Consider the following 17,145-nt stretch of genomic DNA (forward strand, 5'->3'; position numbering starts at 1 on the left):
CGCGGCAGTGACTACTTTCTGTAGCAGCCAATGCTCTTCTAGTCGGAGGATGCGCTGGAGTTGCTCCGGAATATCAATTACAATGTTACAAAGATCAATGCCCTCAACCAACAAATGGACCACTCGGGTCCTCTTGTGCCTCTTATCCTCCTGCAAATCAGCTCTCATGCTACAAGTCAAATATCCCGAGCTAGCTACTCGAGTCACAACTAGTCAACCTGTTACTCAACAAACTTCGCCGCCTCTCATTGGTGGATGTCATGGGGTGGCACCTCAATATCAACTACAGTGCTATAAGGAAAATTGTCGCGAACCTGCTGGTCCTCCTGGATCATCATGTGCTTCTTACCCACCAGATTATCAGCTAGCATGTTACAAATCAAAATGCGATCCAAAGCCTGAAACGACAACCACCGTTGAGATAGCACTTCAATCTCCCGTGGGTGCCAGTGCAGGAAACGATTGTGATGGAGTAGCGCCAGAATATGAGTTAGAATGCTTTTACCACAATTGCCCTATGCCTGGACCTCCAGGATTCTCATGCGCCTCATTGCCTCCACAATATCAAATTGATTGTTACAAGAAGCGCTGCCATGAAGTTTACACTCCTCTTGCATCAGAACCGGCTCTACAAACGCCGAATTCCGTTCCAGAAACTCCCAGCCCTGCTCAACAAACACCTAATCCTGCTCAGCAGAGTCCTGGGTTAGATAGAGGCTGTATCAACGTAGCCCCCGAAAACCAGCTCGAATGTTACCGTAATAATTGTTTAATGTCGGGTCCTATCGGTTATTCGTGCGGTACTTTACCACTGGACTATCAACTACAATGCTATAAAGCACATTGCGATAACAATAACTCTCTTGGCGCCGAACTTCCTGTACTTCAAACTCTAGAGGGTGCATGCACAACCATATCTCCAGAAAATCAAGAAGAATGCTTCCAAAAAGAATGTTTTAAATTATTCTGTGCTTCACTCCCAGTGCAGTATCAACTTCAATGTTATAGACAACATTGTAGAGTCCCGGATATATCTGAGTTAGTCAATGGATTTGGAAATACTTGGGTGGAATATTAGATGGTTCTAGTGCGTCAGGAATTTCGGATGATGATCGTTCGAGTGCTTCTGGTAGCTCGGATGATGATGGGGCCAATGGTCAAGATAGCAAGGGAAAATCATTTCCAGATGTTTAAATTCTGGCAAGGTGATATATTTTAGTTCTCGCACTTCCATCTGATTTGCAATTGTTGGATCAATAATATTTACCTATTGATGTGATCTAGCTAGCAATCAAATACAGGTTTAAATACACGATACTATCATCACCTCTATTCATCGATCCATTCTTAACAAGCTCCGTTCTCAAAGTTCCTCTCGTCCCCAATCTACAATCGTAAACTTCAACCTGGCAAGACTTATAAGTTACATAAGTCAAATACACCCAACATTCCCACGTCATCTCATACGCCACATCCTTAACTCTACATGCACCATTCTTAACAAGCTTCGAAGAACTCGTTACTTGCTCCCCTTTCCTGCATTCCTTTATTCGATCGATGGCAGATATATACCCGGTCTTGGGTCGATCTTAGATCTAGATCTACATTCTTTATGCTATTCTAGGATCCTTAATCTTTACATTGAATACGTTGACGTTGACGAAGGGTCTTCCTGCGATTTGTATTTGTGGGTTGTGGTTCTTCGGTTACTGATCGTGAGGTTCACTAGTCTGCTATTCCTTCTATCTACCTAGATAATTAACTAATTAAACGCGATTTAATCTTTGCGTAGAGGTTCTTAAGTTTGTTGATTCTAGCTGTGTTACTACTGTGGGTAGGGATAGTAAGTATATTAATCGTAATTTTGCATTACGTATAATCTACGGGGTTATCTTTGTATATTTGCTGGGAGAATATATGATTCTTCCTGTTTTGAAATAATCGCGCTTTCATCTTCGTTGATGAACACCTGAATTTTTGTTGAGCGGGCTACCGCTCGAAGACACGATTGTGGGGGACAAATTTTCATTCGAGTATTTCTCCATTGTGAAGTACTGTAGGAAAATCAGTGAGAAGTTTTGATCCGATGCTTGATGTTTGTGAGGGACTAATATGTCCACTACAACTATACCCATCTGAGAATGAGAAATTTATCTGGTAATAAGAATGCCACTGCGATAAATTCATTAACACAATCATGATAGCAATATATCACAACTTTCTAGGTAGACATTGTGCTGAAAAGAGAGAAGAGATTTTATTATCGCCAAGTGGCATGAAGACATCAGCAGTACAAAATATGAATGATGCCGAAGCATTATCATCATAACTACTTGCATTCCTTCACAATGCTCGTCTTGGGTATCCATTTACAAGCTGCGTATCAACCACTTCAATATCATTATCCTTAATCCATCGGTCCATTTCCCATTCCATTCATACCCAGTCCACCCCATCACAGCCTTTGCAACAAAACCCAGCTCCAACATCGCCCAATCCCAATCCCAATCATCCTCAACCTCCACCACTCCACTCACTCATCCATGCCATATTCCGAGCCATTCAACTCCGGGTCGTTAGAGACTGATTCAAATCTCGGTTCATCTTTTGTCCAATCAACCATTTCAATGCATAGCCTCGAATCCAACTCAATGTCACACCCAACATCTAACGTTCTATCGTCTTCAAAAATCTCTTTCCTCGCCCTTCTCATTTCCATAAATTGTTTATCCAGATCATCTACCATTTTTTTTGAAAGAATTTGTGAAGAAGGCCCAATTCATCGCATCAAAAGCATCGGAAGTCTGTCTCATGAGGACGTTTCGGGGAAGATTGTTATTAAACGAAGTGTTCTTTCGAAGATTAGCTCGATGTTTGATTTGATCGATATATGGAAAATCTCTTTGAATTCCTTGTTCATATCTTTCCAGCAGTAGCATAGCCTCTGCTGCAATTGTGGGAGAGTGCCAATCTCGAGTAAGTTTGGGCGAAAGCATTCTATCCTTTCTCTTTTCGAACTTGATGAACTCCGTAATGTTAAAACATGCCAACTTTGCCCTCTGATATTGTGGTTCTAGATATTGTACAATGCTGGCTCGTTCTAATTTGAATGCTCTCGGATTGTATTGTGAGGACGAAAGAGTCTCTGCACGCCTAAGACCACTTTCTACGGGATGTGACACCTGAGTAGTTGGATCGTAGGGCCTGTGCATCCATCGATTGCTGCCAGAACACAATCCATAGTGCATCAGATATCTTCCTACGCTGCCAGTAGATGAGTGGCGCATTTCAGACCTGAAAGTATCAACCGTCTCAAACGCCTGTGCATAACGCAAGAGTCGAAGATACATTCCACGAGAGAGCTCTGCCACAGAGTTTCCCATCATAATTGATCTGAGTTGTTTTCTTGAATTGGAGGAAGGGATGATAGATCGACAGTCCTTGCCTGAGAAAGTATTGTATGGGTAAACATCTGGTAATTCTCCCAACTTGCATCTCGGAATTGAAGCTTTTTGACCCCACGTAGCATTTGTAAAGGTATGAGCATATCCTTCATATTTTGATAGATGACCTCGTCTCGGAACCAAAGTGTTTCCCCACACTTCTCCAGACCAATCGGTGCTAGTGCAATCTCGAGAGATATGGATGGGGACTGAGCGATGGCTTGACAAAAGTTTTCCATCGACCAAGTCCTCCTTTCATGCCACCCTCCCAATATATCCGGATCGATGAATGAACTGACAATAACTCTCCAGCGTTTAACTTTTGCCGCTGCTGGATGGTCAAATAGGAAAAGTTGACCGTGACTCAATCTGTTACAATGTCTTGTAATGGGTGTCATTTCTATGCCTCTATTAAATGCAAATCGGCTTGGACGACAATCTTGCGAGATCTCATATCTGCAGCAAGCAATGTAGAAAGTGTTTGATTCGTAAAGGACTTGCGATGCTTCTAAGTATATTGCACGGCAAATCCGAAGAACTTGGGGTTCAAGTTCATACTTCAGCGGTGGTTGGCTTTGTCCGTGTGGTGGAGTTCTTCTGGGCGAACTAGTACGATCGGCCACACTGCAGCTCTTGCCAAGAACGGGATTTACCAGCAAGAGCTCGTAGATCATGTCGCGCGTCTCCCGGGGGAGCTTTTCGAAGTATGAATGACCAGTGGATGGTGATGAGATTGTATTTGTAGGAGTACTTTCTATTGATTTTGTAAGATACGAGGCATGACTTGTATCGGAAACAGCTTGTGTTGGGCAGCCTGCATTTGTGCTGACGGCGGCCTGGTAGTTTTTGAGGTTTAATTTAACTTGATGATGAGGACTGGCAGTTGAGTTCGTAGTTGTCGGAATTTTAGTTTTCATATTACTGCTCGAAGCTGTGGCTATGGAGTCAACAACTTGATTTGATTTGGGTTTCATTGTGAACTGTCAAAGTATGTGTTAGCCACTTTTGCTCGTGCTTGTCTACCATTGATAACCCGAACAAACTTACCTGCGAGGATTAAGATGCAGTGAAAAGAGCTCTGTTAGAGTTGTGTGACAAATGAATAATCGAAAGAGAAAAGCTTCGAAGGTTGTGTGAAAAATAAAGAACTTCCGAACTAGCCGAGAGGGTTATAATTTGTAAATCAAATTCACTGGTAAAATATCAACTTCAAATAACCTGAAATAGAAGTTTGATTTCCTAGTACCTAGATTTCCAACCAGAGTCTTGTGACATGCACTGATCAACAGAATACCAACATGAAGGTTCTAATGGAATTCGCTGGAAGATGATTGCTTCATCTGATCAAAGTTTGCAGATGTATCATCAACAGCACATCTGACTCAAGATAAGAAGTCTTGGAAGATTTTTGTTTGAAATAAAGCATGAAGTTCTTGACAGCCTATGTGACAAACTGATATATGGCAATCACAACTTTTGTCCTCTGATAGTAGTGAGTGATGGTTTTTCCAATCTCTCTTCCAATCATTCACCATCTTCTTCTCGTAGTTCAGTCTCTGAAGATGTGTTCTCCAGAATCGACAGTTTTTAAGGATTCTGGAATTAAGACGAAGAATCTCTTCCTATTATTTGTCAGTAAAAGCTGCTGTTTGGAAGTATAAAAGGGAAAAAATGTATACAAAGGATCGAAACAACTGAGCATCTATTCACCAGGATTCTTGCTCAAATAACTACCAAACTCTCATACCCAGAATTCGAACATAGAATTGTCATTATAGATGTCATGAATAACATATTTGAGGCAAATCAGGAAGTCTTATGCTTCCATGGTTCTTGCAACGACCTGCTCCTCAAAGTAATATAGCATGTAATGATGATATTCTGGTACATTGGACTTGATATGTAAGGTTCAAGCGAGTTCCCATGTTCTCAGAAGAATGTAGCAGAGTAAGGTAAGTTGGTTCTGTAATAATGATCTAATTGTCCCTTGGAAGGAAGTGGACAATACGGATGGCAACGATATTCCACATCCCGAATGAACAGATATTCAGAGATTATGAGAGCGAACTGATACCAATCAGTTCTATCCGGAATTTTTCCAAGCCTACTTGCCATGAGCAACATCTACATCACTTTCTGTTGGTATGCTATGCCATAGTCTACACCACGCAGATTATTTGCGTTTGAATACCAGCTTGTTTCAAAGACCGGGGGTGCAACCGATTTGTGTGTTTTAGATTCTTCGGCAGCGCTAGAAGGCAGTGACGTGGGAAAGACTGCAATGGCATCGGTAAGACGCCGACATCTCGCCCAGTCAGTGGGCTCTACTTACAGATTGTTAGTTGATGAAGTTGTGGACATAATCTTAGGTATGTGGCACTCAGCCTTACTATGGTAGTTCATCCAGTTCCCCAATCGCAGAGAGACGGTGAAAGCCCAACACGACACATGACATGCATTTACCTACCCATATTCAAAGTTCTTCTGCCAGAGCAACTAGCATAATGTATCAGTACAACAGCATCCTTAAGTGTAAGTCAAATGATTTTGAAATAATAGTCAATCAAAGTCAAACAACTTTGATAATGCTGACAAGAGACGTCTGTATTAACATACCGAGGTAGCCAAAAATATAATTTACCATTTCCACGGACCGGAAATAAAACCAAGCTAGTGTTTTTATTCCCGGTCGACTCAATTGCCAAAATATTTCACAAAAGTACGCTAAGAATATCGTGGTGTCTGGTTTGGCAACTTGTCAATCCGACGTTTTTTTTTCAGATGTGCAACAAAACTGTTTTAGAGACATTGTCACGTGGAATGATACCGCTTTGGGCAGGATAATTAATTGATGGCAGCTTATGTAAGCATCGACTCCTCGTTTCCTCCCCTTTCGTTTGCTTCTTACACAAAGTCATAAAAGAGACATCAGACCACAAGATTGAATATCACCCATAGATGGATCAGTAATGATTCAGACCCTAGCCTACTCTAGCAAAAGCTTCCTCTTATGTTTATCGCAAAGCTGCGAACAATGAAGAACCCAAAACCACCATTCCGCTTTCGGAACATTTGAGGCAGGAAGTCCTGTGACTGGATGCAGCAATTTATTCCTTTATCTACAAACATATTTGATGATTATTGAGGTTATATATCATTGATGAGAAAGGATTCAATTGATTTTGGATCGGGCGCCTACCTGTACCTGTGTATCAATCTGATTAGGCTCTCAAGCTTCTTGTCTTAGCGGACGATATATCTGAACTGCTTTGTTTGTATCTTGCTGAGAAGCGTTCGAATATCGTCGGGACTTACCATAACATTTCTTATACTATCAGTCAGGTGCTACATGCTTCATATAATTTCAAGAAATCATACTTTTCATCAGCTTCACTCGACATCCCAACAATCCATGACATCCTACCTCCGCCCCGAGACCATCTACGAAGCTTCGTTCATCTCAGCTCGCAACCCAATTCGCATAAACATAGATCTTCGTCATCGCCAACCCCCCAACACCACCGCTAACTCCATGCCCGTCACCACCATGCTTAGCAGCTTTCTCCGCTCTCCTTTCTCCGCCCTAATCCACGCCCTCATTCAACTCTCCGCCGTTTTTTTCTACCTAGCTCTCCTCATAACAACCTGCTTCCTCTACAGCATTCGTTACCCTCTCCTCCGTTACCCATCTAACCCAATTCCTATCCTACCTGTATAACCAATTTCCCTCCGTCGTAAAACATAAAGCCGACATAATCTACGAAGAACGCCGCCAGCTCCGCCGCAAATACGCCGAAGCACGAACCGAGCGACTCCGCGAACGCAACGAAGTAGGTGAGCGAGAGCGAGCCCAAATGCGCGAAGCAGTGCGACGAGTGGCCTGGAAGAGGGGAGTTGGAAAAATGGATTATGGAATTGATTTAACTGAAGATGAGAAGAGGCACTTGTCATCCTCCAAGTCCAAACCAGAAGACAAATTCTCCAAAACATCAAAAGGCAAAGAATCAGGAGATGGGAATCAAGAGATTGAAGGATGGATAGAAGATGAGGTGATTATTCAATCACCCATTGAACTCCAAGAATCACTTGAGAAATTGGAAAATCAAGCAGATTATGGGAAAAGGGCGGGATACTGGGACGAAGAGGAACAAATGAAAGCGAAAGAGGCAGCGAAGATTTTATTGAGAAATGGAGAGGTGGAGGAATTCCCTAGGTTTGAGGACATGGATACTCGGGAATGAAGAGAGTGAAAATACAAGAAAGTGGATGAAATTGCAATCAAAAGCGTGAATACAGCAAGTTGGAAAACCAAATTTCTTGGCATAGTCTCACAAGCACATGAATTAAAATCGATAATCAAAAATCAAAAATCCTCACATCTACATGACCTAAGTAATTATCGGGGTCTTCACAACATCCCAAATTCACCTAATAACCCCTCCCAACCCCAAAAACTCTTGTTGCACATCTACCCAACCCCTTGGCATACCTAGAAGAATCTAGAACTCCATCTCCGCCCTTCCCCATGCTCTTTCAAATTGCAACTGACCCTATAAAAAAATCATCACACATCCTGTCCGTCTCAAAGAAATCCCACACAAGATTCCCACATGATGTTTTTCCTTTGTTGCTTCTTCTATCGGTAACGGATCACCGCATTGAGCCTAGCTGTATGTTTTTGTGTTATTATTTCCTCCATTTCTGTTGTATGTACCTAGTGTAATGCTTTCTTTGAGTTGTGGGGATTTTACTTCATTTTGATTCAGTTTATGTGAGGGTGGAGTTGATTCACTTATTTCCAAACTCTTCGGATGATTGATTGAAGTGAGGAGTTATTACTTAAAACACTCAACTTATCTGATTGATTATTCTTTTCAACTAAAGTTTTCAAATATCAATCTTTCACTCGGTGATAATCGTACTCATAGGATTTACATCAAGATCCAAAGATGTCTGTCTCGACTACAAAGACCACTGTCTCCTCTGCGCTTATCGTCTCTTCCTCCTCAATCCCAGTTATCTCTTCCTCTTCAACTACCACATCTACAATTTCCTCGGCACCAATCTCTTCTTCTTCTAGCACAGTCATCTCTTCCTCAACTCCAGTCGTCTCTTCCTCTCCCATTTCAATCTCAACACCATCGTCTTCGCCATCACCCTCACCCTCACAACCATCAATCTCCTCCGCCTCAACAACCCTCACACCTCCATCTCAACACACAGTCTCTCAAACCCTCTCCCCGTCCCACATATCCGCAGAACCATCTTCTCTCCTACAAATAGCCACTCCGATTGCCATTCCTCCTCCTACAGGTACTTCTATATCTCGTATGTCCAACTCCCCTCTCATCTCCCTTCCTTCCCTTCAATCCCCCAAACTCCCATTATAAACATCACTTCCCCCCACCCTCGAACTTCTCCTCAAATAATAACTAACAAGCCTCCCCCTCCCTCAAGTCCTCACCCAACTCCAAGAAGCCCTCGACTTCACCTCCACCCTCCTCGGTCTCTTTTTCGTTTCCCTCCTCACCCTCCTCTTCATCTACTGGAGCACGCTCTACATCTTGCGAAAACCGTCGGTATAAACCCCCGCGACACATCACCCATCGCGCAACTAAAAACAAAAACAATACCTCCACTCTCCAACCTCCCCCAAATCACCCACCTCCCTTCAAACTACCACCCCGTTCCCCCCAAAGAAAGAAGTAGGATTTGCCCCCCACCCCTCCGACCCCGAATTCGTGCTCTCAAAACAAAAAGCCCAAGAAACCAAACGTCGGCTCTCCTCTATCCCACAATCCCTAACTCCCCCACCTCTCCTACCTCCACCACCCCTCCCCCCTCCTCCTCCCCTCCATACACACCTCTCCCCTCCTCGCAGCCCTGGCCTACTGACGGCGTCCAACTCGCCGGTCTCGGGTCCGTCCCCGATTCCGAAAAAGATAAAGTGGAGCAATAGCGCAAGCTACGGGTTCCGAGGAACTAGGCGAGGCATCGGGAAGGAAAAAGGAGGATGTGGTGGCGGAGGCAGATTTGGAGTTCAGAGGGGAGTGAGGGATGTGAGTGGGGATACGGATGCGATTGAGAGGAGAGGGGGGGAGGAGTTATGGGGCTTTGTAGATGGGAGGAGAGAAATGGTGGAGATGGGGATGTATGACTCTGCGGTTTTGACAAGTGCGGAGGATAAAATGGATTGCGAATGCAGAGAAAGATCCTCCTTCATTTCTCCGTCCACTCAAGGAGTTATCGTACTTCGTGGTCAGATGAAGACGAACTAGCAGTATTGAAAGGGCTATAAAGGAAGCGAGCGGTGTAAGGAAGGAAAACGATGAACACAAATTTCTGAAAATGCAACACGAACTTGAAGGAATTTTTTTTAATTCTAGTGACGAGTATCAGAAAGAATACAGATGTGATAGAGAGGAAGAAGATCTCACGGAGCTTTCTGATCAGATGAAAAAGATGAAGTCATGAGGGAGGGAATGGTATAGGAAAAGGATGGAGCGAAGATGATGAGCGGAAAGAAATGTCGGATGAGATTGCCGAAAATAGAAATTTCAGTCTTAGTATCTTTATGATAACGGAAATCAATTGCAATACAAATATATCAGGCCGTCCCCTCTCTTCTTCTCCCCCCCTCCTCTTTCTCCATCCACCCACTAAGAAATTCCGACTCACACCACGAATGAAAATAGATATGCCGATCTCATTCTCAATCCCCCCTCCATAGAAAAAAACTCGCGTTCCTGTAAGTACTGAACTTCGATGCCACAAAACCATAGCAATCTTCATTCCCCTGGCATCTATTCAGCCGAACGGCAAGTTTTACGTTTCACACCAGCAATCCGATCTAGAGCATCATCCAAAATCTGCACTTCCTTTTCCGTTGTCTTCACAAAATTATCCCAGGAATCGATAGACAACTTTGTCGTGAGAAAAGATTCCTCGTCAAGAGAACTTATCAATTCAACTGTCCCTTGCCCATCGAGATTCAGGAACTCCACCAAAAATGGGATGTGTCGGGGCCCTAGGAGAACAAGATTCAACGGCGGATATGATCTTATTTCCGAGCCTCTCTCTGTACAGTAATATACAATGCTACAATACAACATGCACTCAAAAGTGGAGTTCTTGTACAATGGGCTGAACGGTCCCAGTGTCAAAGCATTTTTGTGGTGGCTCTTCTCGAAAAGATAGAATGCGAGTAGAAGAATACTGCGTGGAATTTGATGTACCCTCTCCAGTGGAAAATGGTAATTCCAGCGACCGAAATGGTACGGTAGCGAGTAAAATTTAGTGGGGTGAGACCAAGATTGAATCATATCGAGCGCTAATAGAAGAGAGGGGTTTTTAAGTTTCTACGACAAAAATTAGTGATCAAGAAAACCAACATTGACAGTCTTGAATATAGCGAGTATTCTATCTTACGTAGTAGATCAATTTTCAAACTTCATGTCTGAAAGATCATCTATTTCAAGAGGATACTTGAATACAGAGAGGTCGAATGTAGAATCGATGGGAATGGCAGCACCAAGTTTTCGAATGAACTCATTCAGAACTGTTTTCCTAGTATCGACTATCCGAATCTCTCGGTCTTGGTCTGACTCGACCGCTGGTGGAGAAAGTATTATTGAGTCTGGTATGTTGACTTCTCCTATTATATGATGCTGTATGTCTTCATCCTCAATTATCGGTGCTGGGGTATCGCAATCAATATAACAAGGAGTTTCTAGAGCAATCAGTATCAAAGAGAAATCTCACCTCCAGAATTAACATACCAACATTAAACTCAAGGATTGACTCCTCGGTTACTTTATATCTCTGCGCGAAGCGTTGAATCTTCTTTGGTTCAACTTCCCGGCCATTAATGCGGAACTCGCTGTTCTTTCCTTCGCGTTTCCTCTTCAAGTCTTTGCGTAGAATAACTCTCATGTCATTTTCCTTAATGTTCTTAACCAACTTCCATTGTTCAATTCGTCGCTTGTATTGTCGTAGCCTGCAGTTTTGAATCAGTTAGCTGTTATAGGTAGCAGTCACCAACCCTGAAAAATTCACGTTGCACGGAATCCATATTCATTTTCCATAATTTTCATCACCTCATTGAGATGCTTGTCTTCAGTCGTGTAGAGTTGAGTGAAATTTATTCTCTGGCGCTCCCACTCTTCTGCAGAGTGTTCCTTGGGAGCAGGTCTAGCAGGGACCTTCGATGGAGGTAACATAGGCTTAACCATAGATGGATTCGCATGATCTGTGGTAATCGAAGGCACGGTAGGTGTATCATTGTAAGGCAATGAAGGCTGGGTGTACGAATAGGAACTGGTGGAGGGTAAGAGCCATGAAGGTATAGATGATGCTGATGGATCGAGAGCGCTAGTTTCCAGTTCCGATCGTCCAGTACCATAATCGAAATCTTCCGATGCATTGAAGTCCTCTAAAAGAATCCCTGAGAATTCTTGCGGCATTGCTTCGCCGTTGAGGCCAAAATCGAAATTGGTGGCCATTTCAACAAGCTCTCCAACTCGGTAGAACAAATGAATTCAAACACGTCAAGTCAAAGTATCAAGACACAATGAGAGTAAAGATGCAATTGAAACGATAATCAATAATACCACTATCGAAAAAACAGTGAAATCAAAGCTTTATATATCCCAACCCACCCAGGTCCCAGAAGTTCCTTCAGCCTTGCTGACACCTCATGCGTGGTCCTTTTGTTTCCAACCCCAGTAACTTGAACCTTGACATGGTACTTTTGTTCACTCCCGAGGTCTGCATGGGACTTTGTAATTGTGTCTGGAACTGCGCCTGTGGCTTACAGGGTACGAAACGCCTGATGAAATCTTTGCACCGAATCAATGGACGAATGAAACAAACACCCAAGTAGATCCTTTAACCCTTTTCTTTTCATTCCCAGATCCATGATGTACAATTACCCCACCTAGGTACTCATAGTTACAATGAATGAATGATTCATGATTCATGAAAAGTTCAACACGCAAGAAAAAGCCTTGGAATGAACGATAAAACAAAACCTCGCAAAACTAATCTTACAAAAGTACACACGCCACAAACAAAAACAAGCTAAGCACCAACCACGTGATGTCTTCTCTCCACTCCTCACACCCCCTCCCCTCGTTTATCCAGTACCCCCAATCCAGCAAGCACCACCTACCTACCTGCTTACCTACCTAGCTACCTACCTAGATACACATCCCTAATTCCCTTTCATGATACCACATCAGCCACTGCTTACTGCCCCATCGATAAAACCACACAACCACACACATAATTCTCGAGTCTACCAGAGACATACAACCACATGCAGTTATATTGGACGCTCCTCTCCAAGAGTACTATTTGTATACTCTCCTCTATTCTCTCTTCTGTTTTATTCACTTTCTCAATCTTTTGCTATTACTCTCGAAAGATTATGCACCACACAAACCAGACCCCGCATCAGATCCTACCTACTTCTCTCATTCCTCTCACTTCCCTTTCCCCTTCCCCTCACTCACTCACTCACCACCAAGACTCACCGCCAAAACTTCCAGCTCAATCAAAACATCAAACACAACACCCAGCACTTTCCACAAGCTCGAGCTGTCTCATAAAGCGAGTAGGTCTCAACGACCAGCCAGTTCTCCCCCCCCTCGCTCCGCCCGCCCCCCTGCTCTGCCTCCCTCCCCATTTCATCCTTTCATAAACCCGCTCTCAACATACAACAAAGACCCCCAACAGTATCCAAGCTCACATATCACATACCTCCTCTACCTCGCCAAAACACTACACAACCAACCACCACCTACCCAACCACAACTCCACCAATCCAGCCTAGCCCACACATCAACCACATAACTCCAAACCATCACAGCCGCATTCTCACAATCAGTAGAATATACATACACTCTCACAATCTCACACTCTCACACTCTCACACTCTCACACTCCCTCACACTCTCACGGTTCCTAACAACCCAAAAACCAAAATATAAGAAAATGAAATCGTTCATAAAAGCTACCACTAGATAGATATATCCTCAGCTCTACCCCAACCTCCAACTCTAGTTACCCAATATCCAATACCTAATATCTAATAATTAAGTATATATATAAACCCTTATCAAACATCTCCTCTCATCTCACCTCATCTTCCCTCTTCCTCCCCTATCCACCCACCCATTCCACACCTTCATCTTACCCACCTATACAATCACTACAATCCTCACCCCCTCTCACCCCCTCACACTATTAAAACCCCCTCAAACCAAAATATGAAGCCAAGAAAAATATTGGAACCATGTAACCATTTAAACCATTTAATAAATAGCCATTTATCCATCTACTCTAACCGCCTAAATAGATAAATAATCAAGTATTATATCTTGTTACCTCCTCTCTATTCCCCTCCCTTGTCCTCTCCCATCCTCTCATCTCCTCTCCCTCCCTTTATCTCTCCATCCACCAAAGACAGCGATCCAAAGATCTAAGATCTAAGTCTACCCCCTTCCCCTCCTCCACCTACCTCCCCCAACCCTCATCGATTCTATTCTATCGATTCTATCCCATCATATCTATTCATCAGTCTAAACCCACGCCCAGGTCCCAAATCAAATCAGACACCATCCAATTAATCGAAATACATGCAAAATAGGTCATGAATTTCTCTTTCTTTCTTTCTGTCTTCCTCTCTCTATTTATTTTTCACTTCCCCGCCTCCATTCACCTAACTCATATAATTTTCACTCCCCTTCTATCCCTCTAAGCACTTCCAGTACCATTTCCACCAATCGCTCTAGGTAATCCCATCCACTTTTCCTTTCCAGGGATCTTTACTCTTCCAAACTCCTGATCCAAATCTAAAATGATTTTCAACGCATTTCTACTTCTCAAATAATGAAGTGGTCCATCCTGACCTGGCAATGTGGCGGCACCCGCTACACCAACATGAGGTCTCTCATCCTTGGCATGACCTGGCATTGGAAGAAGATTTTGAAGAACTTCATACGCAGCCAAGGTGAAACCGAATTGTGGGGAAGATCTAAGGATACGAGCTGGTCCACCCTTGAAGAATGCTTTGAATCCTTCTTCTTTCAAGATGGTTTTTGCGGCATGACGAAGAGATGTATATTGAGATTCTCCCTTTCTGGCTTCAACTTGTAATCTGGTTTTGATAACATCACAAGGTGTAGTCAAATAAGCAGCTGGCATACCCGCAATGGCACCAGCAGTCAATAAATGCACAACACCCAATTTTTTGGTTTGACTTTCACCAAAGAAGTCGCGCTTCAAATGGTTATATGTAGGGAAATAAATCATGGAGAAAGGAACATCACGGAGGAGACATGCTGATGCTCCTTTGTAGAGACCGACAAGACCAAGGTTACGAACGATCCACATAGCTGAGCGGCGAGGAGTGCCTTCAACACTTTTCGCGACTTCTCCTTGAACTTGTAGACGAATTTTGACGATCTCAAGGGGGTTAGTGAAGACCTGTGCGTGATTTTAGTATACTTTCAAAGTGGGGCGGAGGGGTAAATATTAACTTACCACTTGACAACCACCGGCCATACCACCAGCAAGAATTTCATGCCTAAGTTGAATCTTGCCATCCTTGGAGGAGAAATGACCACGAACAAGATCATTGACTGTCAATTTGATAGCCTTTTCTGGAGCAACACCAACAAGTTGTGGTAAAACACCAGAATATAAACCCTTGAACCCCTCATTGCGCACAACCTTCTTAGCACAATCCCAAGAATTCTTGTACAACATTTCTCCAACTCTTGAAGATCTTTGATTTTGCATACGAGTTTTGACAAGATCGATAGGGTATACCATAAATGCGCCAAAAGCTCCTGCTAAACTTCCCAATGCGAAATGATGTACAGATTCGAGAACGCTATACAGAACACTTCCACCAGCTGTTTTCACACCATTGCCGTTAGCCCTTTTATCGTAGGCGTTGTACAAAGGATTGCGCCATGAGGCATCGAGGACCTTTGCAAAATCAGATAATCCGAGTCTGCCAGAAGGATTATCCAGACTGGCAAAGTGGAATAAAATATCGGCTTCCATAGGAGTGAAGAGAGAAAATCTAGTAATTCTTGCAGCTTCATTTAGGAAATCGGTTCTGGTAATCTTTCCATCGGTGCTTTCTGCAGTTGCCTGTCGAATGACCATCTCCACCAAGTCCATCTCCCTAATCATATTTTGGAATGCTCTAACATTTGCGTATGAAATCTTGCTACCAGCCGAGATATTGCAGAGAGTATGTAAATTTTCGAGAAGATGATCCGAGAGTTTATGTTTTGCTGTTTCGAGAATAATTCTTTGAAACTCCTCTGGTTCAATATATCCATCTCCATCTTTATCAAAGTGGTGGAAAGCTTGACGTATTCTCTCTCCTTGTAAACCTCGAAGCATCTGCGAGAATTGTGGATAAGTCAAATCATGTCTTCTCTTCTTTCCTCCACTGTATAAAGTAGCCCATTCGCAACTCCAATCGAAAGGTATGGAATCTGGACCCTTGTTTAATTCATATAACTTCTTCAAATCATCATATTTGACAGTGCCGGTTCGCTCGATATCGAAAAGACGGAATGCGATTTCATATTCGGCATCGGGTTTGGCAAGGAGATTTTCGAAAGTTCCCCAATCATGTAAACTGATTTTACCAGTATTTCTTTGATCAGCTACACGGAATAGAATTGCATATTGTTCTCGTTTGATTTTATGCTAGAAGGAAATCAATTATGTTAGTTATGACTCTGAAAAGGGAAGAATGGCATAAACGTAAAACATTGACTCACATAATCTTCTCCTTCCGGCGCAATGGCATTTACAAAATCTTCCTCAGTCATATAATCCTCAGCTCCGGACTCATCCTTCCGCGAATTCTTCTCAAAAGTAGCTTTCGATTGAGCGGAAAGTTGAATATCCTCTGCCACAGTTGAGCCCAACAATGACTCCTTCACCACCCCCTTCGCCGTTGTGAGATCTGTCCCTGTCATGATTTGACCCTTTGAATCTGCAACTCTCCAAATAGTGTGTTAAATTCGTCCAATGGATACTGTGTACTTGGGATGAGTTTCTTTTGAATGAGTGACCGAAATTCGGAGGAAGATCTGCGAGGAATTGTGGAGTTTCCTGGAGTTTCCGCACTCAAACAGGAATTGAATTGTCGAGTTGTCAGACTTGGGATAATTTTTCTTTTTTTCTCTTGGTCGAGGATATCGTGAGCGAGCTGACAATTGGTGAATTGGTACGACCAGCAAATCTCAACGGTCAACGGTCAACTTTCTTTTTTTCTTCTTTTCCCTTCTCAATTGAAGTTAAGAAGAATAAGACAACGGGACCAACCAAACTTTTATCTACCTAGCTCCAAGCAATTCAACGATTTCTCCAATTGGAGAGGAAATTAATACTGGGGAAGATGGGGGCGAATCTGGGCTGGTATGACTGTAAGAAAACAAAAAATTAATTTTTGAGTCGGGATTGATTCCGAAGAGTTGCCGGGTTTATTCATTAATAAGAGTATCGTAGAAAGTGCGAAATCTCTCACCCACTTTTAAATTCATCATCAATTGATTGGAACATGAATGTGAATATGAATGTGATTATCTTGAATGGAGGGGAGGTAGAGTTTTAAGAAGGAATTCGTTCTATTCTTTTATCTTTTTATAATTGGGTATATATATGTGTAGAA

General features: G+C 42.9%; 6 protein-coding genes across 6 annotated transcripts; 3 read left to right on the forward strand and 3 right to left on the reverse strand.

The window, feature by feature from the left end:
* Nucleotides 1-97: 97 nt before the first annotated feature.
* Nucleotides 98-1,194, forward strand: EAF02_009125 (uncharacterized protein; the record flags this gene model as incomplete). Its single annotated transcript, XM_038905173.1, has 2 exons — nucleotides 98-899; nucleotides 1,079-1,194. The coding sequence occupies 2 exons, from the start codon at nucleotides 98-100 to the stop codon at nucleotides 1,192-1,194; spliced, it is 918 nt and encodes a 305-aa protein (XP_038755070.1).
* A 1,541-nt stretch (nucleotides 1,195-2,735) lies between these two features.
* Nucleotides 2,736-4,417, reverse strand: EAF02_009126 (uncharacterized protein; the record flags this gene model as incomplete). Its single annotated transcript, XM_038905174.1, has 2 exons — nucleotides 2,736-3,393; nucleotides 3,471-4,417. 2 exons carry the CDS (start codon nucleotides 4,415-4,417, stop codon nucleotides 2,736-2,738), a joined length of 1,605 nt encoding a protein of 534 aa, XP_038755071.1.
* A 2,438-nt stretch (nucleotides 4,418-6,855) lies between these two features.
* Nucleotides 6,856-7,684, forward strand: EAF02_009127 (uncharacterized protein; the record flags this gene model as incomplete). The annotated part of the gene is made up of 2 exons (XM_038905175.1): nucleotides 6,856-7,155; nucleotides 7,220-7,684. 2 exons carry the CDS (start codon nucleotides 6,856-6,858, stop codon nucleotides 7,682-7,684), a joined length of 765 nt encoding a protein of 254 aa, XP_038755072.1.
* Nucleotides 7,685-8,392: 708 nt separating this feature from the next.
* On the forward strand, nucleotides 8,393-9,402 carry EAF02_009128 (uncharacterized protein; the record flags this gene model as incomplete). The annotated part of the gene is made up of 3 exons (XM_038905176.1): nucleotides 8,393-8,771; nucleotides 8,901-9,022; nucleotides 9,325-9,402. The coding sequence occupies 3 exons, from the start codon at nucleotides 8,393-8,395 to the stop codon at nucleotides 9,400-9,402; spliced, it is 579 nt and encodes a 192-aa protein (XP_038755073.1).
* A 1,477-nt stretch (nucleotides 9,403-10,879) lies between these two features.
* EAF02_009129 (uncharacterized protein) lies at nucleotides 10,880-11,944 on the reverse strand (the record flags this gene model as incomplete). Its single annotated transcript, XM_038905177.1, has 3 exons — nucleotides 10,880-11,172; nucleotides 11,222-11,439; nucleotides 11,499-11,944. The coding sequence occupies 3 exons, from the start codon at nucleotides 11,942-11,944 to the stop codon at nucleotides 10,880-10,882; spliced, it is 957 nt and encodes a 318-aa protein (XP_038755074.1).
* A 1,967-nt stretch (nucleotides 11,945-13,911) lies between these two features.
* On the reverse strand, nucleotides 13,912-17,078 carry EAF02_009130 (uncharacterized protein). Its single transcript, XM_038905178.1, has 3 exons — nucleotides 16,250-17,078; nucleotides 14,988-16,175; nucleotides 13,912-14,930 (listed from the first exon to the last, which is right to left on the reverse strand). The coding sequence occupies exons 1-3, from the start codon at nucleotides 16,448-16,450 to the stop codon at nucleotides 14,199-14,201; spliced, it is 2,121 nt and encodes a 706-aa protein (XP_038755075.1). The 5' UTR covers nucleotides 16,451-17,078; the 3' UTR covers nucleotides 13,912-14,198.
* Between the last annotated feature and the right edge of the window lie 67 nt (nucleotides 17,079-17,145).

This window comes from Botrytis sinoallii, assembly GCF_014898435.1.
Source record: "Botrytis sinoallii strain Bc 23 chromosome Unknown BSIN_018, whole genome shotgun sequence".
Classification (NCBI taxonomy): Eukaryota; Fungi; Ascomycota; class Leotiomycetes; order Helotiales; family Sclerotiniaceae; genus Botrytis; species Botrytis sinoallii.